We start from the raw sequence: 26,670 nt of genomic DNA on the forward strand, positions 1-26,670 counted from the left end.
AATTTGTTTTCCACTTACAGTGTCTATTCAAGCCGTATGAACTGCTTAGATGAGTTCTCTCAGCTTCCCATCTACCTGCACGTCATAATCCTGACAGCAGTGGTTCCTCATCCACTTTGTTTTCTCTGTGTGGATAGTTTTCATCATCTCCAACCTAAATCTGCCTCAGTGAATCTTTATTGTTCTCAGTTCTGTCCTATGGGGCCAAGTAAAAGTGTAATTCTCCATCCACATGATAGTCTCTCACAATCATCTTTGAAGTCAGCAATCATGTCTTTCCTAAAGGTCTTTTCTTCTCTAGGCTAAAATCTCCCATGGCTTTCACTGTGATGGTTTCCAGCCCCCTTCCCATCATGGTCGCCCACCTTCGGATGCTCTCCAGTTTGTCAATATTTTTTCCTACGACCCCAACATGCCAGGTCTGGTCTGAAGAGGGTAGAGTACATGGTAAGACCATCACCCTTCTGGTCTGTATGTTATGTTTTTATTAAATCTGAAAGTTTTTCCGTGAGCAGTGCACTACTGTTTAAAGAGTATTCCATTTGGAGCCAGAGGGCCAGGCTTCACTAACCAATCTGTGCCTCAGTCTCCTCATCTCTAAAATATGGGTAATAATAGCACTTGCTTCCCAGTAATGTTGAGAGGATCGAATGAGGTAACCTGTGTCAAACATTTGCAAACCTTAAAGTGATAACTCACTATCACTGTTACTACCGCTAACGACAGCCCTGGGAGGGGGGTGCTTTTGTCATTATCCCTGTGTTATCGATGAGGAAAGCAAGACTGAGGCAGTTTGAAAGTGGATTGTCTAGCGTCAGGTCTTCCTCGATCTGCCCCTACCTCTTATTAGCCACGGGCTGTTGCTTAACCTCCGAGCCTCAGGGCCCTCATCTGTGAACAGGCAGGAGAGTAATCACAGGGCGGGCGTACCTCCCAGAGTCAGTGTGAGGAAATGCTTTGTAAGCCTCCAAGTGCCACGGAAATGACAGTGAGGGATTATTATTAATGGCAGATTTTTCTTTTTAGTCCTGGGATGACAGATGTCACTAGAATCCACCATAGTCAAAGTGGAGGCTTCTTTTGTGATTGCGGTTGAAATGCTCCAGGTCTTCCATCTGAGGCTCTGGGATCCTCCACCTTTGGATTCCTAGCTCAGAGAGCATGGGCAGTTTGGTCAAACCATTCAGCAAATGTCCAAACCACAGTCCACATTCCCGAAAGTTGGCCGGCCGAAGGCTGATATCCAGCTCAGTCAGCTCCTTCAAGAGCGGCACATTTTGACTAAATGTAGCCCAGCCTTGATCTGAAACGCTGTCGTTATAGCTCAGGTCCAGCTGTTGCAGGCTGGTGAGATGACCGGTTTGTATAACAGATGCTGAAAAAAGCAAACAGAAAGCACTGTTTACTTGGGGAGCGGCAGTGGGGCATTAGGAAGACATGGCATCAATCTAGCCTCTGGCCCACGTAAATTATGAAACTGAGCAAGTCTCTTCATCTCCCAAGATTCCAGGAAACTCCAACACTGAGTTGGGATGTGCCAGCTCGCTTTGGGAGGAGGAATTTCCTCCTTTGAGAATTGTCTATCCTAATGAAAGCACGGGTGCATACACTGTCCCAGTCTCCATGTCAGGCTTTATGCTTGGTGCTGGGTCCCTATGCTCAAGGAACATACATCCTCTTCCTTTTTTTTTCTTTCTAATTTTCTTTTCTTTTTTAATTAAAAAAATCAATTTCTCTCTTTCCTACTTCTTCACCTCCCATTGGGGGAAAAAATTAAATTGAAACAAGATCCTTTTAACAAATATGTGTAGTCAAGCAAAATAAATTCCCAAATTAACCATGTCTGAAAAATATGTCTCATTCTGTATGCTGAGTCTATCCCCTCTTTGTCAAGGATTGAATAGCATGCTTCATCATCAGTCCTCTGGAATCATGGCTGGTCATTGCGTGGATCAGGGTTCTTAAGTCTTTCAAAGCTGTTTCTCTTTGCGATATTATTATATAAATTGTTTTCTTGGCTCTTCTCACTTCACTCTCCAACAGTTCATAGGAATCTCCCCAGATTTCTCTGGAACCACTCCTATAATTATTTCTTACAACTATTATATTCACATACCAATTTTTTTTTTAGCTATTCCCTAATTGTTGGTAACTCCTTTAGTTGCCAGTACTTTGCTACCATAAAAAAACTGCTATAAAGATTTTTGTACACATGAGTCCTTTCTTCTTCCTTTGGTCTCTTTGGGGGTATAGGCATGGTGTCGGTATTGCTGGGTCAATGGGTATGCACAATTTAATACCTTTGGGGACATAATGGGAAGCTTACATTCTATCAATGGAGACAACATATGTGTGTGTACATGTCTATTTACGTGTGTGTGTGTGTGTGTATCAGTTAGGTGGCACAGTGGATAGAGTGCAGGGCTTGGAGTTAGGAAAATTCATCTTCTGAATTTTGAACTCAGGTTCAAATTTGACCTCAGACACTTACTAGCTGTGTGACCCTGCGAAAGTCACTTAACCCTATTTGCCTCAGTTTCCCCATCTGTAAAATGAGCTGGAGAAGGAAATGGCAAAACACTCCAGTATCTCTGCCAAGAAAACCCCAAATGGGGTCACAAAGAGTCAGACATGACTGAAAAATGCCTGCAGAACAACAACAACACACACATATGTATATGTGTGTGTGTTTTATGTGTGTACATATACATGTGTGCATATATAAAATCCATACAAAAATGCAAGATGATGTGTAGGGGAGGCACTAGCAGCTGAAGATAGGGGGGATCAGGAAAGGCTTTGTGTCTAGCTACCTCTTCAGCCGAGCTTTGAAGGAAACTAGGGATTTTCAGTAGAAAGTGGAGATGAGGCAATCATTCCAGGCATGGATGGCCTAGTATTGAGTAAGAATTATGCAGTTGTTTCTTCTTAGATTATTTTTTTTTTGCAGGGGGGAAGGCAGAGCAATTGGGGTTAAGTTACTTGCCCAAGGTCACACAGCTAGTAAGTGTCAAGTGTCTGAGGCCAGATTTGAACTCAGGTCCTTCTGACTCCAGGGCTCACTGCACCACCTAGCTGCCCCTTCTTCTTAGATTACACCTTCATCTTGGGGTCTGAAGGTACTTTTGCAACAGAATTGTTTCCTTCCTCCCTTTCTGATCTTATAAGCCTGGAAACCAGTGCTTGTAAGGGGTTAGGGGTGGTGAGAACTGCAGTTTGGATTTAGGAATGCAAGATAAAGACATTCAGACCCACTCTGACCTTCCAGTGTGATTAGGGGAAATTCTAGGGAGATCTGCATGCATCCAGGGACAAGAGAGGAGTTAAAAGGAATTTGTCATCCTAGCCCCAAACTGGTCTGGTAGAGCTCCTGCTGAGGGGGAAACAAAGAAGCCAAAAGCACAGATCTGAGGGATTCTTACTGGGCTGACTGTATGGGGTTGTGGGTCTGACTCATAAAAGAATAGCTCAGAGGCTTTGAGAAGAGGAGCTCACCAGAGAGCTATAAACCCCTTTGGGGAAGAAGCCACTTTGCTATAATTTAACAAATAAGCAGCAGATGGCGGTAGCAGCACGGAAGGTATTGGCAGAAAGTAGACCTCTATGTTTGGGTTGAAGTGATTAAGTTCCTCCCAGTATGCCCTGGGTACTATGGAAGAACCACATAGATAATTGTATACTTTCACTTAGCCATACTGAAGGCTACAAAATGGGGCTGGTGACTTTTGCCCTGAATTCCTACACCCAAATTGTTGTCCCCTTTTAAATGACCACATGTATACATACACATATATAAATATATACATATGCATACATACGCATACATACGTATATACATACATATACAAACACAAACCGTCTCAGTTTTAGAGCTAGAAGGGACTTTTAAAGTATTTTTCTATAAGCCCTAGCTTTTACTGATAAGGAGAGTTGAGTGACTTGTCCAGGGTCACACAGACAGTAAGTTGCAGAGCCAGGAATCACACCTTTGTCCTTCGACTCCCCACTTAATACTATTTCCACATAATTTCCACAATATTGGAATGTAGGCTCTACATGCCAGGACTTCATTGTAATGGGTAAATACATACCCAGGAGAGCCATATCTTCAGCGACCAGGGAGCAGCTTCTCAGTCTTAGCACTCGGAGGGCAGCCGAAAGTTTCAGAGTCTCCAAAAGCAGATTTAGGTTTCCTCCAACATACTTATTCCAAGAAAGGTCAAGTATCTTCAGAGCAGGGAGATACATGGAGGCTTCAGCTGAAAAAGGTATAAACATGAACAACTTCTGTTTTCTTGGAGAAAACACCATGAGTTGGTTCCAAGGAAAAACAAATGGAGCTTGAGTTAAAGAAATGTGCTGGGATCTAACAGGTTAACGCGGCTGTTTAATCTCTGCTTTCCCTCTTCTGTAAATACTCTAAGTCGAGGTTATTTATTTTGATTTAGACATGTTAGGAAAATAACAGTTTAGGTTTCAAGTAACTGCTTTCCCAGGATTTATTTTCTTTACTCCTCTTTTGGGTGGAGGAGACAAAGACCTAGATAACACATTTATATCAGAAATATTTTTGAAGAGGCTATTCCTTAAGGTTCACCTTAGTCAAATCTTCTCAGGTAATTTGCTCCCTACTGCTAAAAGCAAGGACAAAGTTACTTCGAGTATGGTAACACAACTTTCATCTGTGGTAACATGCACATAACTGTATAAACAGGCTATGTACAGGATAAATAGGAAAGAATTAAGAGTTTGAAGGTACTAGAATTGAGAGGGATTGGGAAGGACTTCCTGTAGAGGGTGGGATTTTAGCTGGAACTTGAAGGAAGCCAGGAGGAAGAGATGAGGAGGGAGGGTGTTCCAGGCTTGAGGGACAGCTAGAGAAAATGCCTGGAGTCAGGAGATAGAGAGTATTGTGTAAGGAACAGCCAGGAGGACGATGCTGTAGGATTGAAGAGCATGTGGAGGTTGGGGTGCGAGATGTAAGAAGACTCGGAAGGGGGAGGCAGGTTATAAAAATGCCAGACGAAGGATTTTATAGTCGCTCCTGTTGATGTTAGGGAGTTGCTGGAGTCTATTGGTGGGGGAGGGGTTTGACATGGTCAGCACCTTAAGAGCTGAATGGAGAAGGAATTGGAGTGGGGAGAGACTGAGGCAGGTGGACCCACTGGCAGATCATTACAATGGTCCAGGAGTGGGGTGATGAGGGCCCTCACCAGAGTGGGGGCGGTGTCAGAGGAGAGAAGGGGGCATATTGGAGAGATGTTGCAAAGGTACAATGGATAGCCCTTGGCAACCAAGTGGATATGGGTGGGGTGGGGGCTGTAAGATATTTCAGAGTCCAGGATGACTCCAAGACTGTGAACCCGAGGGTTGAAGAAGATGGTATTGCCCACCGCAGTCATAGAGAAGGTGGAGGGGGGAAAGATACTGAGCTCAGTGGGTCGGGTGGGAGCAGGGAGGAGACACAGAAGACAGTTGGCCCCTTCAGGTACAATTGCACCAGGAAAAGAATGTTTCCTTCCTCAGAGAATACAGTCTCAACACCTGAGGGATAGCCAGTCCCAAGTGCCCAGGAGAGCATGGGGTTGAGGAAGGGTGGTGGCAGGAGGGGAAAGCCATGGTGGTGGCAGGGAAGTATCCATTTTCAACGTGATACTGCTTATGAGGAGAAAGAGCATGCCCACATTACAAAAAAAGTTAGATTCCCTCCCCTAGGCATCTCCACAGGGCAAGCTCAGCGCCGGGAGAGTTACCTTACCAAGAGCTGTGAATGCTTCCTTCCCTAAGGCGCAGCCGTTGATGGCTAAGGTGGCCAACTCTGGTAAGAACCGCAGCCTGCTGAGGAGATTTTCCGAAGAGCCTCCCACCTTCTTGTTGGCCGACAGATCCAGCTCCTTAAGACTGGAGAGTAAAGGGATGACCTGGGCTTTGAAAACATGACAGAGTGACACGTCCGTGAGTGGACGATGGGAGAGCAGCAAGGTCTACTACTGCCCTGAGACTGGACGTTCTCTAGCGCCCTCCCAAAGGATCAGATCCAAGAAGTCACCATTAACTCTGGCCTGTGCGTTGGGAAGACAGCTTGATTCATTTTTATCTCGTCGAAATGTAACAGAATGAGATTAAGAGAATTCTTTGTTTCCCAACTATTTGTCAGGGGACAGGAAGGCTCCTCTTTAGTGATAGTGCAGAGAGAGGTAGATAGCTAGGACAAAGTTCTCAGTATCCTGCTGAGACCCGAGCTCCGCTATCTCTTAAATCATCCTTTTGGAAGACGAAATGGCTCTGATGATCTTTCTTTATCTACAGACGCTTCTAGCTGTGACCCTGGCCGAGTGCCTGAGGTCTCGTTCTTTGCCTTGGTGTCCTCCTTAGTAAAACGAGTTTTGACTCAGCGGTCTCTTAGATCCGTCATCCCATGAAGTCTCTTAACCTCTCTGGGATTCAATAGCCTCGTCAATAAAATAAGGCTTCCAAATCTGAACTTATCGTCCTATGATACCCCAGGCATAATGTCAGGTAGAGGGGGAAAAGGGAAAGGGTGGATGCATTTATTGAGCACCTACAGTGTACCCGGCGCTATGCCAAGTGCCCTTTACAAACATTATCTCACTTGATCCTTGCAACGATCTGGGAGGTAGGTGTTATTATCCCCATTTTACAGATGAGGAAATGAGGCAAACAGGGTTAAGTGACTTGCCCAGGATCACACAGCTAGTAAGAGTCTGAGGTCAATTCCAAGCCCCAGTACTCTATCCCCTGCACCATTGTGTAGAGGTCAACTGTTAGAATCATGAAGGCCTGGGTTCAAATCCTGCCTCTGATATTTATTAGCTATTTGGCCATGAGCAAATTACTTAGTGTCTCTAAGCTTTGGTTTCTAAAACTTTAAAATGGGGACGATACCTGCAGGAACAAACTCACCGTGCTGTCGTGAGGGATGAAAAGTGCTGTGTGTACCTTAAATTGCCTGGTATATGTTCTCACATGCACACCTCCTCTGATTTCTGATTGGCTGTCAAATTGGAAAAAATAGGTGTCTTTGCTAAAACAAACAAACAATTTCCACTCGCACTACCTCCCCCTCTCAAATAGGCATTAGACTTGAAGACCTGAGTTCCCATCCAGCCTCAGACGCTTGCTAGCCTTGTGATCCTGGGCAGGTTACTTAATCTCTGCCTCAGTTTCCTCATCTGTAAAATAGAGCTAATACCTACCTTCCCAGGACGGTTGTGAGGACCAAATGAGATAATATTTGTAACCTTAAAGCATTATATAAGTGATAGCTTATATAGTTATTATTATTAATTATGCCGTGAGAGGAAGAGGAAAAGAAAGAAGGGTAGGCTGGGTGGGGAGAGAGAATGCCTATGGAGACAAAGCAGAGAAAAAGGAGATTGAAGGCACAAACACAAGCTTCGCTCCTGTAGGATTTAAAACCAGAAGGAGTTTTCTAACCAGCATTTCCGTCCACCTCACCTTACAGATGAGGACATGGAGGGGAAGCCAAGTGTGCAAGGTCACACAGCCAGTTAATAGCAGAACAGGATTCAAACCCACCTCCGCCTGAGATGCCCTCGAAGTAAATACCCTTGCCTCGGGATCCCGGACGCTCTTGCTTAATTAGGGGGCCCACCCTTCACGCACACATTTTGCTGCCGGGGCTCAGGGCAGAGGAGGGAGGAAGTTCCTACGTAGCAATGAAATTGGGCAGTCAATGGTCAGCGGCCTACACTTGTGGATCTCCTCCTCAGCTCTTACTCAGAGATGCTACATCCTCTTCGGATAAGGAACACTGGTGAAGATCCAAAACATGGAGATGCTTCAGATGAGCCAAGTGGGTGACAGAGTCTTGAAATCCTCCCCCCACCTCCTTATTGCCGGACAGGTCCAATGTCCTTAACTTGGGCAAATGTCCAAAAGCTGCGCCTGCCAAGAAAAGAAGAATCCCTTTCTGACATCCTGCAGATGGTGAGAAAATGAAAAAGTATACGCTGTTCCTTGTGGTAGAAAAGTAGCTGGGAACCTCTTGCTTTTAAAACTTCCTTGATGGCGTCAGGAACTCGAATCTGGCCTCAGATACTTACCAGCTGTGTGATCCTGGGCAAGTCACTTAACCCTGATTGCCTCAAAAAATAAAAAAGACTTCACTGAGAGCTTCCTTTCTCACTGTGCTGTGTCTGCAGTGACACTTTAACTCCTTTGAATCCTATGACCCACCAAAGCCTCCCCAAGGATCAGCCTTTTTATTCTCCGATTACAGGTTTGCTCAAGCTGCCAGCTTTCCCAGGCTGGAGACAATATGTTGGGGCAGGAAGCAGTGGGGATTGGGGTAGAGCTTTACTGGCTCCAGCCCGTGCAAGCAAGTGAGGGTGGAGTGGAAGGGGAGTGATCCCCTGTGTGACCTGGGGCACGGACAAATGGAAGGGAATGGACTTGACAATCTCGAAGGCCCCAGTTAGTTTTACATTTTGTTCACTTCATTTCCTACAGGTCACTTAGCATCAAGCAGCTCTAGGTAGAGGATGAATTTTAACCTGAGGTAGACCTGGGTTCAAATCCAGCTTCTGACATTTACTAGCTTTGTGACCCTCAGCAAGTCACTTAACTCAGTTTCCTCATCTTTAAAACGAGCTGGAGAAGGAAATGGCAAACCACTCCAGTATCTCTGCCAAGAAAACCCCAGATGGGGGCAGGGAGAGTCAGACACAATTGAAGCGTCTGAACAACAAAAAGACAAGAAACCCACCCCCCCTTTTTTTGGTTTCAGAATTGACCCCATCCCTCCTGCTACTGAATAACAATGCTGGACAATGATTTCAGTGGTACAGGGAGCTCCTGAGGAGGAGGCCACTTCTCCCAATGCAGACTGGTCACCACTCTGCTACTGAGGCATCGAATGTCGTGCCCAGGGTCACACGGTCCACGTGGGCCAGAAGCCATCTTTGAGCTTCTGGCTCTGAGGCCGGTTTTCAGAGGTGATGGCGGATCACCTCTCTATGGCTAAGTGATACCCTCTGCTCCCCAGATTGTCTCCCTCCCTGGCCGGCAGCTTGAGCAAACCTGAAGTCAGAGAATAAACCCTGATTCTTGGTTAGTTATTGGATTCAAGGGAGCCAAATAAAAAGTGGTAGGCCTATAGTTGGGAAGACCTGAGTTCAAATGCAGCACCAGACATTGACTAGCTGTGTGGTTAAACCTGTATTTGTCTCAGTTTCCTCAACTGTCCCAGGTTGTGTTTGTAAAGCACTAGCACAGTGCCTGGCACATGGTACATAACACTTTTGAATATAATGTTTTTGAAGCAACTGTGAATTTGGAGAGGCTCAGTGCCTTTGTCTCCTTTAATGATGACGATAACATTGTCCGTGTGGGCATTTACCTAATTTCCCCAAAGATTTGTTTGTTGTGTGACTTACAAGGGCTAGGGACAGGACTCACAGATGAAGAAATGCCCTCTGCCAATGCGGGTTGGCATCTTCTCTACAGCTCAGAGTGCTAGAGAGTGGCCTAAAGCCCTGAGAGTTTCAGCCCTTGCCCGGCACCCCTCGGCCCATATGTGTCAGAGGTGAGACCTGACCCTAGCTCTTCTGGTTTCCAAGGCTCGCTCTGTCCATGGGGGCTTCTTCTTGCAAGCCTTTCACTAACATCTTGGGATGCCTTACCCTGGTGTGGAGGTCACTCTGTTCCTGACTGGTACACAGCAAGCTTTTAATACATTCTTATTGATTGCTGAAAGCTATGACCTTGGGGTGTGAGCTCTGGCAGGTTTGGGAAGTATGGACCCAGAGACGGCCTTCATGTCCTTGTCCAAGGACCAGCTTTACCAAGGTCCGAGAGGCTCATCTCCAGGTGTGTCAAGTGGAGGTGAGGAGGGAGTGTATTCCTCATATGGGAAATAGCCTATGCATCCGACTTTAGGGAGACATCTGAGATCTGGGAACAGTTGCCGGGGGTCTCAAATGTCAAAGGTCATGACTTATCCCAAGGATTCACCTAAAATCTGGATGCTGTCTTGAGTTAATCCACAGGTCTGTAACTTTAATACTTTCAACCTTGGGGTGTTTTGCAGCCCCTGCACAATACTAGTTAGCCTGCAGCCAATGTTTCTATTTATGGAAAGATCAAACACTTCAAGATTCTGCATGCGGAGCAGCACCTGACCTGGAAAAAAAGGGGAAAAATACAGATTATGAAATTAATTGGAATAAAGCAATGATAAGATGTATTTTTTAATTCAGGGAGGAGGGACAAAAACCTGCTGAACAGCTTTTGATGCGCTACCTAATCCTGGGAGCTCTCCCACCCTCGGCCTTTGGCTCACTCTTCCCAAGGGCCACTCACCTACAGATACTGCATCTTCTGCTGTGAGGTCACAGTCCATCAGCTTTAGGATTTGGACCTTGCTCCCCTCTTGGATTCCCTGGAGGATCCGGCTCAGGTTTCCTCCCACTTTATTGTTCCAGGATACATTGAGTTCTTCTAGGTCTGGGGTAGTTTTGAGGGCTTCTCCTGTAAGAAACTAGGCATGAATCCAAGTCAACTCAGGATTCTATACAACCTGGTGGGCAAATGGGGAAAGAAGCCCCCAGGAACTCAGCTGGGTATGGCTTTGAGTTGCCAGGATTAGAAGTGAGACAGGGCATTTTGCTGGCCCTCTGAGAGACGTAGCCCACTTTGACTCCATGGATACCATGCTTATTTGAGCCAACAGAGACAGAATGATGGAGTATTAGAAATGAGTAGCCTGAGAGCAGTACGGTGTAGTGGTTGGGGGAAAGTCGAGACGGGATGCTTAGACTGTTCCTGGGGAACCAAACTATGGAGAAAGCAATGTGACGGAAAGGGATTCCTAGGCCTGGGTGAACAAGAAACCAAAGAACTTCTCGGCTGCCGGGGCTGAGGGAGGGAGGGAAGAGCAGAGGGAGCAACCAGGCAGGCAAATGTATTTCCTTGCTGAGTAGAGGTCATTTCAGCAAGGGAGCTCTAACTGTGTAAGTCTATGAGGGATCTGGAGAATATAGAACAGTTATGTTTTTGACAGGGAGAAGAGTAAATAGGATAGGTCTGAAGTGTGGGGCCTAACCAGAGGAGGGCAGACAGGACCAAGGTGCAAATTATGTGGGTACAACCAAGGGGCATTGAGTGTCCAGAGCCTCCATAAGAGGGCATAAAGGAGAGTCTTCTCTCTTTCCAGCTTTTCCCTCAGTCCTCACATTCAGTCAGTTGCTAAATCCTACCTCCCCATTTTTCAATCCTATGGGTCCTTTATATTACCAGTACCACTAAGCTAGGTCAAGACTTCATCATGGCTCACTTGATTGAATGCAGAAGCTTTCCAACTGGTCTCATTGCCTTCAGTGTCCCCTCTCTCTAATCAACCTACACACATCTTCTATATTAACCATTCTAATCCATAACTGATCATGGGACTTTCCTACTAAAAAACCTTCAGTGGCTCTCCATTGCCTTCCAAATAAAGTCCACATTCTTTACTTGGCACCCAAAGCTCTTCACACTTTGGCCACAACCTACTCTTTCGAGTTCCCTTTCATGTTTTCCATACAATAGCCAAACTGTGTCCCTCATTATTTCCCAAGTTATCCTGTGCTTTCCCACTTCTGTCAAGTTTTGGTTAAGCTCTCCCTTAAGCCAAAAGTATTCCTGATCCCCAGCTCTGCTTGTTAAAATCATTGCCTTTTTATTCCATCTTATCCTGTGCGTATTATATTCAATTAAAGTGGTCCACTCACTGTGTTTTGTTATCAAGGTTCCATCTCTGGACTGTGGCAATAACCAAGTGGGTTCCCCCGTCTGTCATGAACTTTCTCTTTAGTTCTGTCACTAAGAAGCTCTCCCTTCCCAAGTACCACTTCCTACCCAAGGCCTTTTGCACTCTTCCCTTTACCTATTAACTCCTTCTTCATAGATTAATTCAAGAAGAAGGCTTCGGGAATTGCACCATTGGTCCACTAGTGGGACCAATGTACTCTCTACCTGACACATAGTAGGTATTATGTGAATGCTAGCCAGTTATTATTGCTATTGCTAGTTATTATCATTACCTCTTAAAAATCCTTTGTATATACTTGTTTGGGGGCAGCAAGTCTTAAAACTAGAAAGATCTGGGTTCAGCCTGTCTCTAAAAAGAGAAGGAGAGCATGGACACAATGATCTTTCTTTATCGATACACGCATCCTGACTGAGCGACCCTGGGCAAGTCACTTAACTTTTCAGTGCTCTAGGCAGTTCTGCTAAGACTCTAGATTGTAGAGAGTATGCTAACTGGTTGGCAGAGGGAAGTTCCTCTTCTGGGAGTTCCCTAAATCAAGAAAATAGAAGATAGCGTATTGTCCTCTTTTATACGCTGTATTTACTTATCTGTCTTGACATTGTAACCCACTAAGACAATGTAAGCTCCCTCAGGGAAAGAATGGTTTCATTTCTGTATTTGTATCCCTGGCACTTAGCACAATGAGTGGCACAGAGCAGGTGTTTGTCGAATTGAATTGAGCTGGATGCCCTGCTCAGATGCCGCCTTCTTCTCCCTCAGCCCTGACACCTCATTGGCTTCTCTCCTATGCAGTCATCATCTTCTTCAAATATGTGTTAAAGTTCTTTGTGTTTCTTTCATCTGTCCCCAGTTAGAAGGTAAGCTCTTTGAGGCCAGAGACCCTGTCTTTTTCATTTCTCTTCCAGTGCCCCAAATGGTGCCTTGTCTAATAAGTAGGTGCTTAATGAATTTTTCCTTGATTTCCATTCATTACTTTTGTTATTGTCATTAAGGGAGAGAAATTCTGGTGAAAGCATGGCGGATATTCTAAATGGTTTCCTGGTCGTGTCTGGGGATGAGTGTATAGACATGAGGCCTCTGTGATTTCAGTTTGCACTGTCCCTAACTGAGAATTCTCCATATTTCCTCTTTCAAGAAAACATGCATCATACCCAATGCTAAGACATCATCGGTTGTGAGTCTACAGTTACTCAGTCGGAGGACTTTTAACTTGCTGACATGATGAATTTGCAGCATGATTGGCTTGAGAGCTCCGCCTATGAAGTCATTCCAGGAAATATCCAGTTCTTCCAGGTCTGGGAGAAGAGGCAATAAAGCAACTAGGAGGAAATAGAAGGCAACAGGCATGCGCATCAAATTCCTGGGTGTCGCTGGACAGTAATTGTTCAACTGTGTATACATGCTGGGCTAGATTACCTCCTTATTTTTACTGAACTGCCTTTCTTTCATTCTTTTTTTATTCTTTCTGATACAGGGTTACTGTAGATGGGGCAGGGGGAGGATACACTGGGAAGGGAAGGTGATATAAGAACAAAAGATAAAAATTTTATTAAAAAGACTACTTGTTCATTGCTCACTGACCTTTTTTTTTTTTTTTTGCATATTTTGTCATGCACGATAAAGAAAGAAGGGTGGGGTGTGCTTTTATTTCCTGCAGTACAAACAGTGTGTTTACTCTGGATTTAATTCCTTGAGTAAATAAGCATAGTATGATATCCCTCCAGAAAATGTGTATGCACAATGAAGAGAGCAAAACCAAGATACACGGTGACTGCAACAGTGTAAATGAAAATAACACTAAAAGTCAGCTGAACTTCAATAAAATACAATGGCCAATTTTGGTCCCAGAGAACAGATGTTGAAGCATATTTGTCCTTCTCTAAGTATGGAGGCAAAAGACTGAGCGAGGAATATTTCAAATGTGGTTGTATTCATTGGCCAGTCCCCAATTATGCTGTCATATTTGGTCATTTTTTAGTTGGTTTTTAATTATTAATTATTTTATTTATATTATATATTATATAATGTTATATATAATTATTCATTATAAAGTAATTTATTATTTAATTATTAATAATAAAAATTATTTTTAAAAGTTAAGATTTTGACAAATATCAACAAACATGACATTGTCATATGTAAATGTAGGATCCCTTTGGCCAAAGATTGGGAATGAATAAAGACTATGGTGGTGAATCAGGGCAGAAAGCCCCATGTTCTCTGACTCACAAATTGAAGGAGCTATGACTGTGTGTTTTATCCTAAAGGATGTGGAGAGGTGAGCAGTAAGCAAGTGCACTGTGGAGGATACATGAGGTCTAGCAGTACTGTAGAGAGAAGCAGAGGAGATGGTGTGAGAAGGCAGGGACTGCTTAACACCCAAGGTCACAGCCTCCTCCAACAAGCAGCTTTAGTCGGGACAATCTGGGAAGTAAGGAGAGGAGGACATTGTAACTCCCACAAAAGAACTGTTTGTTATTTGGGCTGAGCTTGAGCTGGATAGAGCCGTCCAGAGCGTTATGGGATGGAGACAGAACTCAATGAATTCTATACTTCCACACTTTGCGGCCTCCTCTCTTTATGGAGAGTTGAATTTACTTTGCCATTTCCTGTTCTCTTTTGTCACTTATTTTAAAAGAAACTTGTTCGGCTAAGACCAATGGCTGTCCCTTGCAGTACTGATTTTTGTGTACCCTTCAGGTTTAAATATAGCTGAGAGAGAGGCAGGTGAGTGGCAATATATCTAGGGAGAGAGAGAGATTTTCATAATTTCTAAGAACATTCTGAACATGAAGATTGGAGCTAGATAGAAATGAGGTTTTATTGATTCATATTTTTATAGCTTCCCAAAAGCAAAGCAAAATCAAATCAATTCTGACCTAGAGAAAACTGAGCCTATGGTAGTCCTTGTTGGTGAAAGAGCTGGAGTGAGAGCTTCTAAATTCAGGTATTGGGGAAGCTAGGTAGCTCAATGGATACAGCACAGGTCCTGGAGTCAGGAAGGTGAGTCTTCCTAACTTCAAATATGACTTCAGACACTTACTAGCTGTGTGACCTTGGGCGTGTAATATAACCCTGTTTGCCTCAGTTTCCTCATCTGTAAAATGAACTGGAGGAAGAAGTGGTGAAAGGTCAGACATGATTGAAAATGACTGAACAATAAACTTTAAGGTATCTTCAGTGCTTTTACTCTCCCCACACAAATTTAAAGACCTCCTCCCCTCCCACTTCCCTGAAGAGGAAGGGTGAGGAAGAACTGAGACTTTGGCTAAAAAGAAACAGTTGATTGGAAGAGTTTGAGGGGCAGGGGACCAAGCCATAGAGAGTGCTGTCATCTGGGCCTGATTCAAGACTTCATGTTTGGAAATGGAATGAAATGGGACATTTATAGATCACTTAACACTCAACAACGGGAGGCTGATTTAGCCGTGGCATGGAAAAGACATTTAGCATTGATTCAGAGCCCAGCTGCCCCACTTCTTACTTCAGCTGCTGCCATGCTGGGGCCATTTCGGGCTGAAGGAGGGCATCTCTGGCCTCCACATGGGCTGGATTTGGAATGGAAGTAACATCAAGGACTCGAGTCAATTATATCTCAAGGATGGATTCAATAATTTTTAAGGGTAATCTTGACTAGTCTACAGGGCAGATAGGACTGCCACTGACAAAGGGAGTAACCGCTTTTCTTGTTTACAAATATTGCTCTTCCCCTTCCCCCTACAAAAAAAAGAAAGCTGTGTTCTTTTTATTTGTAGATATTATTCCTCATTATTTCCATGTCAAGATAGACACAGAGTTTGGCTAAATGAATAATTCTTGGAGGGAAAAGCCAAAGTAATCTCTCTTCCCATTAAGGCTCAAATTTAGGCCAAGGAGATGTTTCCTGATGATGGTGGTACTTTTTACTCCATGGATAGTTAAAAAGCCATATATGGCATACCTTTGGGGCCTATGTAGGGCTCCAGTTTATCAATACATTCAGAGGCCTGTTATAAATACATAAACCCACTATTAGAAAGTGATAATTAAAGAAGAAAAAGAATAGTAAAAGAACAAATAAAAAGATAAAAGAAGATAAAAGAAGGATAAAAGAGGATTGAATATAAAATCATGAAGATTACATATTCATGTAATACACAAATACATACATATGTATGCATACACTACACACACATATATGTATAATAAATGAAATTTAACCTGGTAGTAATAATACTGCTCTTGTTGTCCATTTACCCTTCTGAACTTCCTTCTCTTCTCTCCCGTGTATTTTTAAAATGTTTTATCAGTTATTTTTTTTGGCATCATTCTTACTCCTCCCTATAACTACTCCTTGCTCCCTAAGCCCTTCTTTGTAACAAATAAGTATAGTCAAGCAAAACAGACCCGTACATTGGATATCTGAAAAGGTAGGTCTCATTCAGCACTTAGATCTAGTCCATCACTTCCCTGGCAAAAGGTAGGTAGCATGATTCATCGTTGGTCTTCTGGGGACATGGTTGGTCATTGTTGCATTGATCAGAGTTCTCAAGTTTTTCAAAGTTCTTTTTCTTTACAACAGTATTGTTATTGTAAAACTTGTATTTCTGGTTTTGCTTACTTCACTCTGAATCAGTTCATAGAAATCTTAATAGGTTTCTCTGAATTCATCCCTTTCATCATCTCTTATGCCTCTTTCAGTTACTTTGTCAGAACTGCTTTTCTTTGTTGCCAGGAAGGCTTCAATGAATGTGGGTGGGAAGGCAGCTGATGATTATATTAGGAAAAAATGGATATAAAATAACAAAGGATCTCCAAAATTCCAAATAAAACCAAAAGGCTAAAACAATGTAATGATTCCTTTAACAGGAATAGTGTGTCACATGCCATAGTGGCAGAGAAAAATTATTGGTTCTTTGCTACAACAGAAAGAGCTTAGGAGTTGGGAGACTTGAATTCCAGCCCAACTTGGCCACTAATTAACAGTATCAACTTAGGCAAATTGCTTCCCCTCTCTGGACCTTGGCTTCCACATCTATCAAATGAATAGGCTGAAGTAAATTCATTCCAGCTATAATAGAGGAGTTTATAATATTTGAATTTTAGAATTGCTTTTTTATGGGACTACAGGTGGCCTCATATGAGACCATGAAGGGATCCCTGTCCCATATGAAAAAAGTGAGGCCCCCAAAAGGGAAAATGACTTGCCCAAGGCTACATACACAATACACAATAACAGGTGCCATCTTGGCTAGTTATGGCAGCCTCCTACTACAGTCTCCTTTTCCTATGCAGTGACATGACACTTTGGTAAAACAACGAAAACAACCCCCTTCTGCAAAACAAACCTAGATACGTGCTTTTTTATTTGTAGATACTACGTGCATGGTATTTCCATATCAGGATAGACACAGAGTTTAGTTAGATGAATAATCCTTGGAGAGAGAAACCAAGGTCATCTCTCTTCCCACCCAGGCTCAAATTTAGGCCAAGCAGATGTTTCTTGCTGATAATGCGACTTTTTACTCCATGGGTAATTAAAAAGCCACACATGGCATGCCTTCTGGGGCCGAGGCAGGGATCCAGTTCATCAGTGTGTTCTGAGGACTCATTTAATCTGCAACAACAGATGTTGTCTATGGAGCAAAAGGCAATTAAGAGCTGGATGATACCACCAAGAGGGAACAGGAACCAAAGGAGACTGTCCTATAAACTCAATGTAAACTCTTTGAATCTAGAATAAATATATAACATATGACATGTGATATGTGTTAATAACACAAATATTATTACTATTCTCATTTTGGAGACAGGGAAGCCTAGGCTCTGAGAGGTTTTGCTGCTTGTCTGTAGTCCCCAGGCTAATAAGAGTTTGTTCTCAGTCCATTTCTCTTGTATATACCCACCGAGTTCAGCGGCGTCAGTTGATGTCAATCCACAGTTGTTCAGATCGATGCTTCTGCTGTTGGGCTTCTTTCCCAGCTTCTGCAGGAACTGTTCCATCTTAGTTGTATTGGCTTCTAAATCCGTTTCTGTACCAAGTGACTGAGACTCTACTGTGGCATAAAAATCAAGAGGGATTTGTAGTTATTGAAAGATTCATTCCTTCACTCCATTGGAAACCACAGTCTCACGGTGTACAAGATACTGTGCAAGGTATGAGGGTAACACCAATAGTAATTGTACTTTAAATTAGTTTGCAAATTGCATTACAAATTGCAAGATGCAATTTGTAGCATCTTGGATCCCTCTCACTTGAAGATGCTCAAAGTAGCCATGTTCTAGCTACTTTGCTAGTAGAATCCTCTAAATTATAGCTCAGAAGCTCCTATCAACGAGCTTACGTTTAACAAGAAAGCTAGAAGATACACTTTGTTCAAAAGCAAAGGCATTTAATGAAATAGAATAACAGCAGGGAAAAAAGTAACAACAGAACAGCTTCCTCCTATCTTTGTCTATGGACTTGTTGCTCACCCTTCCATATATTGTTTTTTTAATAGGAAAGGGGAACGTGCAAAGCATCACACGTGGAACATATACACATGGGGATATGTGTGTCCAGGACATCCAGGTACAAAGGCAATTTATCTATCCAGTGCTGTAGAACCATCAGGGTCCTTTGGTGATGTCATAGCACTGTCATCTGCTGGGTCTGCTCCTAAATGAGCATCATTAAACACTGTACTCTGTGGGGCACCTCTTCTTCATTCCAGCTTGTCTCCAGTTGGGTTCAGGGATGTTTAATACTCGTGTCTACCATCCACTGGGAATGTTGTGCTTAGTAAGCCTCTCTATGACAGGGGAAAGCTGCAGCTCTTACAGCCAATGACAAAGAATCTCTTCCCCTCAGATTGCACCAGAAGGTAGCACATGGCCAAGCTAAGATCATATCTACTCTATGAATTCTGTTCTTATCTACTTTTTCTTTTTCCTCCTTTAGTTCAACTTTCATCTTTCTTATTGTCAGAAGTCTATTTTAATTGTCATTCCTTACTGTAACTCAAACTGGAGAAAATGTCCCCATGGCTCTACTTTTTAAAGTAGGAAAGATGCTGAGTTAAATTGTGATGAGGAAATTACTTTTGATTTCCACCTATCATTCTCCTTCATTCTATATGAATTACTTGATTAGTTAGAAAAGACTGAAAAGGCTAGTAACCTTTTATCCTGTCTTCTACCACCACTACTCCATTACCTCCTAGTCTTCCTCTATTCTCTTTAAATTCTTTACTTCAAGTAAATTAGTTTGCAGTTTTAGAAAATTACATAGGGTTGTGTTTAAACATCTACAACGAAACATCATCAGTATCCTGAATTGAATTTTTGAATTTTTTGAATAATTTTTGAATAATTTTGAATTTTGAATAATTGAAATTAATATATTATATGGTTGCTGGTAATTTTCTCCAAGGTATCGTAATTACTCATGTCATAAGGACATGCAGTAAACAGGAGCTCTTTTGGCAGTGGGATATTTAGAATACAATAAAAAAATACAGTTAGTAGTACAGACATTTAAACTAAAGCACTGCTTATATAATAAATGATTCTTAGAATATATTATCAGTAACACATATATAACATTGCATTTTATCACAGTAGTGATAAAGTAATATATAATGCAATATATACATACATCTGCTGGATATAGGTATATATATATATATATATATATATATATATATATATATATAGCGCACATATATGCATAGGCCATATGTAGAGAGGCATGGTAACTGTGCTATTTTTCTTTCTTTATTTTAGAAGATATCATGGGCGATATCATTGATATAACTATTGTAGCACATAATATATAGCAAATCATAACTTTTACTTAATACATAATTAAGTTATATTCTTTCCAAAGCACATATTACATGCAGTCCAATAATGAACATCCCATGGCTACACACATAATCACTTTTCCATTTTCTGTGAAGCATCATAAGTAAGCTTAGTCACCAGCTGAAGAGTCCCGGCACCTGTCCCTAAGTTTGTGGATTGCTCAGACTGGCCATCATCATCTGAGGGACGGAATGGTAGAGTGGAAAGGATGCCAGACTTGGTGTCTGAGTCAAGTTGACGAGGATTTATAAAGCTCCTACTGTGTGCCAGACACTGGCTAAGCACTGATGAAGCCAAGAAAGGCAAAAGACCTTCCTTAAGGGCGTCACAGTCTAATGGGGGAGACAACATGAAAACAACCAGACATATACCAGATACATCAGAGGTGATTTCAGAGAGGAAGCACCACTCTTAAGGGGCATTGGAAAAATCTTCTTACAGAAAATGAGGTTTTAGCAGAGACTTGAAGCTAGGAAGTGGAGAAGAGGAGGGAGAGTATTTCAGGGGTGGAAGACAACTAAGGCACAAAATCAGAGGATGTGGGTTCAACTCTTGGCTTTGCTAATAGTGTGACCTTAGAAAATTCACTTAACCTCTCTGGGCCTCAGTTTACTAATCTTTAAAAAAATGAGTGGGATGGACTAGATAGTATCTGAAGTCTCTTCCTGCTCTTAATCTATGATCCACAAACCAACTGTCCAAGGTGTAAATCTGAGGTGTAGAAGGGAATGGAGAACCACTCCAGTATCTCTGCCAAGAAAACCCCACATGGGGTCACAGAGAGTTGGACAAGGATGAACAGTAACAATTATTATTACATTTATTTTGTGTTTTTAAGGTCATAGTTCTTATGAATAAATATCTATTATTTTATCAACACTATATTTTATGAAATATTATTATATTAAATAAATATTTGTAGCTATTTTATATGGTATCTGGCTTGGTAGGTACATATAGCTACCATCCCTCCACCCACTTTTTATATTTGTCTGAACAAATACTATTGACTCAAAAAAAGAAACGTTTCATATATTCTCCTTGAAATAGAGATTTTATTTCCTAGAGTTCTTCACATTTCATCAGCACTTCTGTGATATTTCCAGGTGTTATTTGTACTTACATCTGTAAGGCCAGGACTCTGGAGGTTATTTATTTGTCCTGGCTACTTACCCTAAAATTAAGATATGGTGCCATTTAGAAGTTAATAGTGATTTAGTTATAATGATCTTATCAGTAGAACAAGCATGTTTTGTGAAGGCTTCCCACAGCCTGGCCAAGCACTGACCACTTCTCCCCACACCTCCCACTACATCCTCTTCTTCAGATGCGCTAGAGGAGGGTCAGCCCTAACTTCTTCCTTTACTTCAGTATTTGACAATTATGTAGTCCTTCCTCTTGCCCATGCTAACCCCTGTTTATACTCCCTTAATCGCCTCCTCTCCCATCTCTATCAGCAGGTGGCTTCCTCAAACATCTTACTCTTCTCAAATCTTCAACCTCTCTCTAACTAGTGTTTGTTTGCCTGCCTCCTTCAAAAATGTCTGGGTCTTTCCCCTTCGTTAAAAATCTGAAAAGACTTACATGAACTGATGCAAAGTGAAGTGAGCAGAACTAGGAGAACGTTAACAGCAACACAGTAACCGCAACATTGTGCCATGATCAACTGTGATTGATTTAGCTCTTCTCAGCAATACAATGATCCAAGACAGTTCCAAAGGACTCATGATGGAAAATTCTATCCATATCCAGAAAAGGAACCAATGGAGTCTGAATGCAGACTGAAGCATACTATTTTCACTTTTTTTAGTGGTTTTTTCCCTTTTGTTTTGTTTCTTCTTTCACAACGTGACTAACATGGAAAAATGTTTTACGTAATTGCACATATATAACCTATATCAAATTGCTTTCTGTCTTAAGGAGGGGAGAAAATTGGAACTCAATTTTATAAAAAAATGAATGTTAAAAATTGTCTTTACATGTAATTGGAAAAATAAAATACAATTTTAAAAAAGACTTTCATTAGACCCTACCATCTGCTCAAGGATTCATACTACATCTTTCCTCCCTTTCTCAGCCTAAAATCCACAAAAAGCTGTCTATATTGCCTCTCTTCTCAGTCACTATTCAGTCCTTTTCAATCTGACTTTTAACTTCACTCAATTAAATTGCTGTCTCCAAAGTTACCAGTGATCTCTTCATGGCCAAATCTGATGCTATTTTTTCAGCCTTTAAGTTTTTCAATCAATTTTGGAAGTTCTGAGTTTGAATTCAGCCTCAAACATGATAGATGTGTGACACTGGAAAAGTCACCTAATGTCTTTGAGCCTTGGTTTCTTCATCTGTAAAATGGGGATAGCGATCGTAACTACCTCACAGGGCTGCTGTGAGAATCAAATGTGGTAATATATGAACAGTACTTCACAAACCTTAAAGTGATATATACATATATATATATATATATATATACACATATGCATGTATATTTATATATATTTATATGTATTGCTTCCTTCTCCTTTTCTTCTCTTCCTCCTCCTCTTCTTCATCCTCCTTTTCTTCTTCTTCTTCTCTTCCTCCTCTTCCTCACCCTTCTTCTTCCTCCTCTTCTCCTTCTCCTCTTCCCCTTTATTATAATTATCATCACCAGCTGCATTTGACACTGTTAACCACTTTTTCCTTGAATACACTCTCTCCTTTCTGGAGTTCTGTGACATTAGCCTCTTCTGTCCAACCAATTCTCCTCAGACTCCTTTGCTAGTTCATCAGCCATATATTGGTTCCCCAAGGTTCTGTCCTGGGCTTCTTTTCATTTCTCTCTCTGGTGACCTTATCTAGGCTAAACATCCCCAGTTGTTTCCTAATATGATCCCCATATGGTTCCCTCACCATCCCGATTGCCCTCCTATGGATACCCTCCAGGTTTTCACTGTCCTGCTCCAAACTTAACAGAAAACTGCAGATGTGGTCTGACTAGGACAAAGTCCAATGGGAACTATGCCTCCTTTAATGCAACCCAAGATGGCATCCGCTCTTTTCAATTGCCAAAAACAGAACAGAATTTCACTGAATACCAGGCTGCCTTCTTTTAAATCAAGGGTCCTCAACCCAGGATCTGTAGCCTGGGGCCATGGATAGATTGCAAAGGATCTGTAATCTTAAATAAGAAAAAAAATTACGCCTCTATTTTTGCTAAGTGAAATTGATCATTACCTTCAGTTATTTAAGAATATTATTTAGATATGGGATCCATAGACTTCACCAAGCACTGCCATAGGGATCCACGACACCAAAAGGATTGAGGACTTCTGTTGGAAAGGGACACCTCACTCCAGCTTCAAAACCAAGATGGCTTAAAAGAACAACAGGATGCTGTTCTTGTATACAACAGGATACAAAGAAAAATCATCCACAGCTGTAAGATGGCTCCTTAGTACAACCTTTCACATTTTTCAGAATTAAGTTGTCATTAAGAAAAACAGCAACAGTGTAAAATTCATCAGAGGTTACCTGTTTTTGAGGTGGTTAGTGTCTCAGAGTCAGTCTCAATTTTGGTTTCAGTCTCAGCCTCAGACTCCATCTCCTCATCAGGTTGGGAGTCTGTTGTTTCCAGCTTGATGCTCTCCTTCTGGAGGTCAGTTTTGAGAGGGTTGGGTTTAGACCCCTTGAACAATCTGCTGACCAAGGAGCTCTGGGACTTCCCCTCTTTCTCAGAGGATTTTTTCCTCTGTAGCTGGTTCATGAATAAGTTAAAGGGGGATTTTCTCAAGCTGCCTCCTTCTGGTTTCTCCTGTTTGGATTCTGAGAGAGAAAAAAAATAAAGACACTGTCCAAAAGCTTTAAGTCGTCCATCCCCCAAGAGCTAAGCGTCAGTCCCCCCCACCGTGTTCTTCTCTCTTCATTCTTATCTCTTGTGTTGTTCTAGGCAAATGAGGATGTAATTGGCAAGCTCTGGGAACCAAGCCTGGGTCTGGTTTGACCAAATCTAAAGCAAACTTCACTTTTTCACTTTATTCCTAATGTTGCATCACTTGTCACTGATCCTAACCTGGGCAAGCACCATAGGTCTCTAAGTCTTTTTAGAGGCACTCCTTGGACCCCTACTCCCACCTCTCTGGGCCTCAGTTTCCTCATTTTTAAAGTGAGTAGGTTGAGCTAGACAATGGTTCCTGCCAGCTCTAGACCCAGGATCCTAGTTAGGAATCAAATGAAAGGTAATTTCTTAAGGGCTAACTAGGTTTGAAATAAGAGCCTGGGCACTGGGACCATTATTTTCATTTCATTTCATTTGGATAAAAACATTGGGGGAGGAAGGAGAGTGGCCAGCCTTAAAAAATCTTGGAGAAAGCCTTGCAAAAACCTTTATTTTAAAAAATGACAAAGAAAAATGGAAGAAAAAAAAGTCTCTGAGTACAAACTCAGCTTTGGAAGAGTTAAAAGGAAATGAAAGGTGTAGCAGGATGTGGTCCTGTTTACAAGGGAAACCACACCCACCCACCCTGTGGTCCAGGGCTAAACCCAGAGGTAAATCATGACCTCATTATAGAGTAGAATGGGGGTGGAGCCAAGGAGTCTGAGGATTTAAAGCTTAAAAATCCTCAGGCCCAACCTCATGGATTGGTAAGTGAGGAAACAGCCAAAGATGGGAGCAAGAAAAAGAAAAATGGGGTAAAAAAAAAAGAAAGACTGCTCATAATAATGGGAGGATGAATGAAGAAGAAAAAGGAATCTGAGAGGCTGGATAAGAAATCATCACAGGATTTCTGAGCTGGAGGGGACCTAATCAGGGAGTCAATCAATGTGTCACAATTTCTCCACGTATAAAACCGGGAGGAGAGACTGGATAATAATCCAGTAATATCCCTTCTGGCTCTCCAGGAATGTCCACCATGTACTTGTTCTTCCACCCCAATGCTCAACATTTGTTATTTTACAGAAAGAGAAACTGAGGCACACAGAACAAGTACTTTGCCTAAACCTACATAATTAGGAAGGGGTGGGGTGCATAGACCATCAAGCACCTGGACTTACAAAAATGCTTTCTCAAAGAAAATGTTAGAAACGTTAGAAAACAACGATCACAGGCATTTCTAAAGTATTAACAGCTTATAAAATACTTTTACTTGCAGAAGCACTGTGAAGAGATAAATTAGGTGTCACCAGCATTATTTTCCCCATTTTGCAGAAGTGGAAGTGGGAATATTATTGAGGAAATATATGATTGAGAAAAAGTGGGCCAGCCAGAAGGAATGAGTATGGGATGATTGGTCAGTATGAATATTCCATTGGTGTTGGTTTTGTTCAGTTGTGTCTGACTCTTCATGACCCCATTTGAGGTTCTCTTGGCAAAGATACTGGAATGTTTTGTCATTTCCTTCTCCAGCTCATTTTACAGATGAGGAAACTGAGGCAAATAGCATTAAGTGACTTGCCCAGGGTCACACAGTTAGTAAGTGTCTGAAGCCAGATTTGGGCTTGTGAAGATGAGTCTTCCTGACTTTTGTCCTGGTACTTTATCTACTGCACCGCCTAGCTAGGTGTCAAATAGGTTTTTTTTTTTTCTATATAGAGAAGCTCACAAATGTGAAAGAATGGAAAAATACAACCTTGTAGGATAATACACAAGGTGAACTAGCCAGGAGATGTTTGCGGTATGTGTGTACATCCTACTTGACTCAGTTTGTTTTCTGCCCTGAGCTAGTGTTTTTTGCAGATGAAACAGGGCATAAGCAAATGCAAAATTTACGTTATCCTCAAATTGTTCTCTAACATGTCAAATTTATCGGAACAATTTTTGCATTTTGAAAACAAGCATTACACCAGAACTGACTGTCTATATCTTGTATGTGCTTGGTTACCTCCTTAATGTCTCCTCCTCCTCCTGCTTGAAGGCAGGGACCTTGGTTTTGCCTTTCTTTGTATCTGTAAAACTTAACACTGTCTGGCCCATACTAAGTGTCTAATAAATGCTTGTTGACTGACTGACAGAAACTTTTTTTTTGTGGTAGTAAGACTGAACGCAAAGTGAGAGCCCAGCTATAAAAATGGTGGCAGATGAATGTACATGTTATTATCATGATGGAGCATGAGAGGTCATATGAACTGGTGCAAAGTGAAGAAAGCAGAGCAGCAGAATGTCTTAGGACACATGGTAACACATGGTAGAAAGCATGAGATTTGGAGTTACAGAGGACCTGGGTTCTGTGACCTGGTTACTTCCCTTCTTTGGTCTTCAGTTCATTAATCTGTAAAATTAGGGAGATTAAACTCTGAGCTTTCTAAGGTACCTTCCAGCTCTAAATCTCAGATGCTATGAACACATGATGAAACACATTGCTTCACTATGTAGAGAGGTGGGGGTCTAGGGGAGCAGATTGCCTCATACATTCTCAAGCACAGTTCTAGCAATTTCCCCAAATAATGTTCCAAGGGAAAGTTCAATGGTTGTGGCCCCGGGGGAGGAAGAATGTTGAAATCACATACTTTAAAACCAAAAGGCATGAATAGAACATTAAAAAACCCAAAGAGCTAACATTTCTGCTAGTATGCTTTGTTTTCCAGAAGTAAAATGCTAGATTTTCAATAGATGAGTTTTTTGATGAGACAATATCAGAATAATGTATTTTAATCTGTAATTTTCCTCCCACAGAAACCATCATTCTGTCTCTGTCTTTCTGTTGCTCTCTATCTCTGTCTCTGTCTCTTTCTGTCTCTCTCTTTGTAACATGCAGAGGAAAGTGTCTTACCTTCTTCCATCTTGTGGATGAGCTTAAAATGTGCTAGCAATTCAACAAGTGTCGTTTCAGGATCTTGAAAAATGCCTATCCCGGCTCCTGAGATAAAAGCATGCGTTTAGAGTGGCTTGTCCAAGAGAGAATGCATTTCCTGGATGGTCCCTTTCTTCCCAAATTTGACCTCAGCAGCTCAGTTCCAGAGCCACCAGGCTGTCTGTGAGCTGTACCAGCAGCCTGACTCAGACCACTAGCCTTGAAAAAAGACAGAAAGTGTGACTGCCAAAGTCCTCACAGTGGAGCTTCTTGGGAAGTCTTTTG

At 42.0% G+C, this 26,670-nt stretch overlaps 1 protein-coding gene across 2 annotated transcripts; it reads right to left on the reverse strand.

Moving 5' to 3' along the window:
- Window positions 1-1,046: 1,046 nt before the first annotated feature.
- On the reverse strand, window positions 1,047-23,360 carry LRRC31 (leucine rich repeat containing 31). Of its 2 annotated transcripts, XM_036756470.1 has the most exons (9): window positions 23,168-23,360; window positions 17,680-17,820; window positions 12,946-13,113; window positions 10,345-10,512; window positions 9,997-10,164; window positions 7,762-7,929; window positions 5,759-5,926; window positions 4,092-4,259; window positions 1,047-1,375 (listed from the first exon to the last, which is right to left on the reverse strand). In XM_036756470.1, exons 1-9 carry the CDS (start codon window positions 23,358-23,360, stop codon window positions 1,047-1,049), a joined length of 1,671 nt encoding a protein of 556 aa, XP_036612365.1. The 2 variants fall into 2 exon arrangements, with proteins under 2 accessions (XP_036612365.1, XP_036612366.1); XM_036756471.1 differs by lacking the exon at window positions 12,946-13,113.
- Window positions 23,361-26,670: the final 3,310 nt, after the last annotated feature.

The sequence above is a fragment of the Trichosurus vulpecula genome, chromosome 4, assembly GCF_011100635.1.
Source record: "Trichosurus vulpecula isolate mTriVul1 chromosome 4, mTriVul1.pri, whole genome shotgun sequence".
Taxonomy (NCBI): domain Eukaryota; kingdom Metazoa; phylum Chordata; class Mammalia; order Diprotodontia; family Phalangeridae; genus Trichosurus; species Trichosurus vulpecula.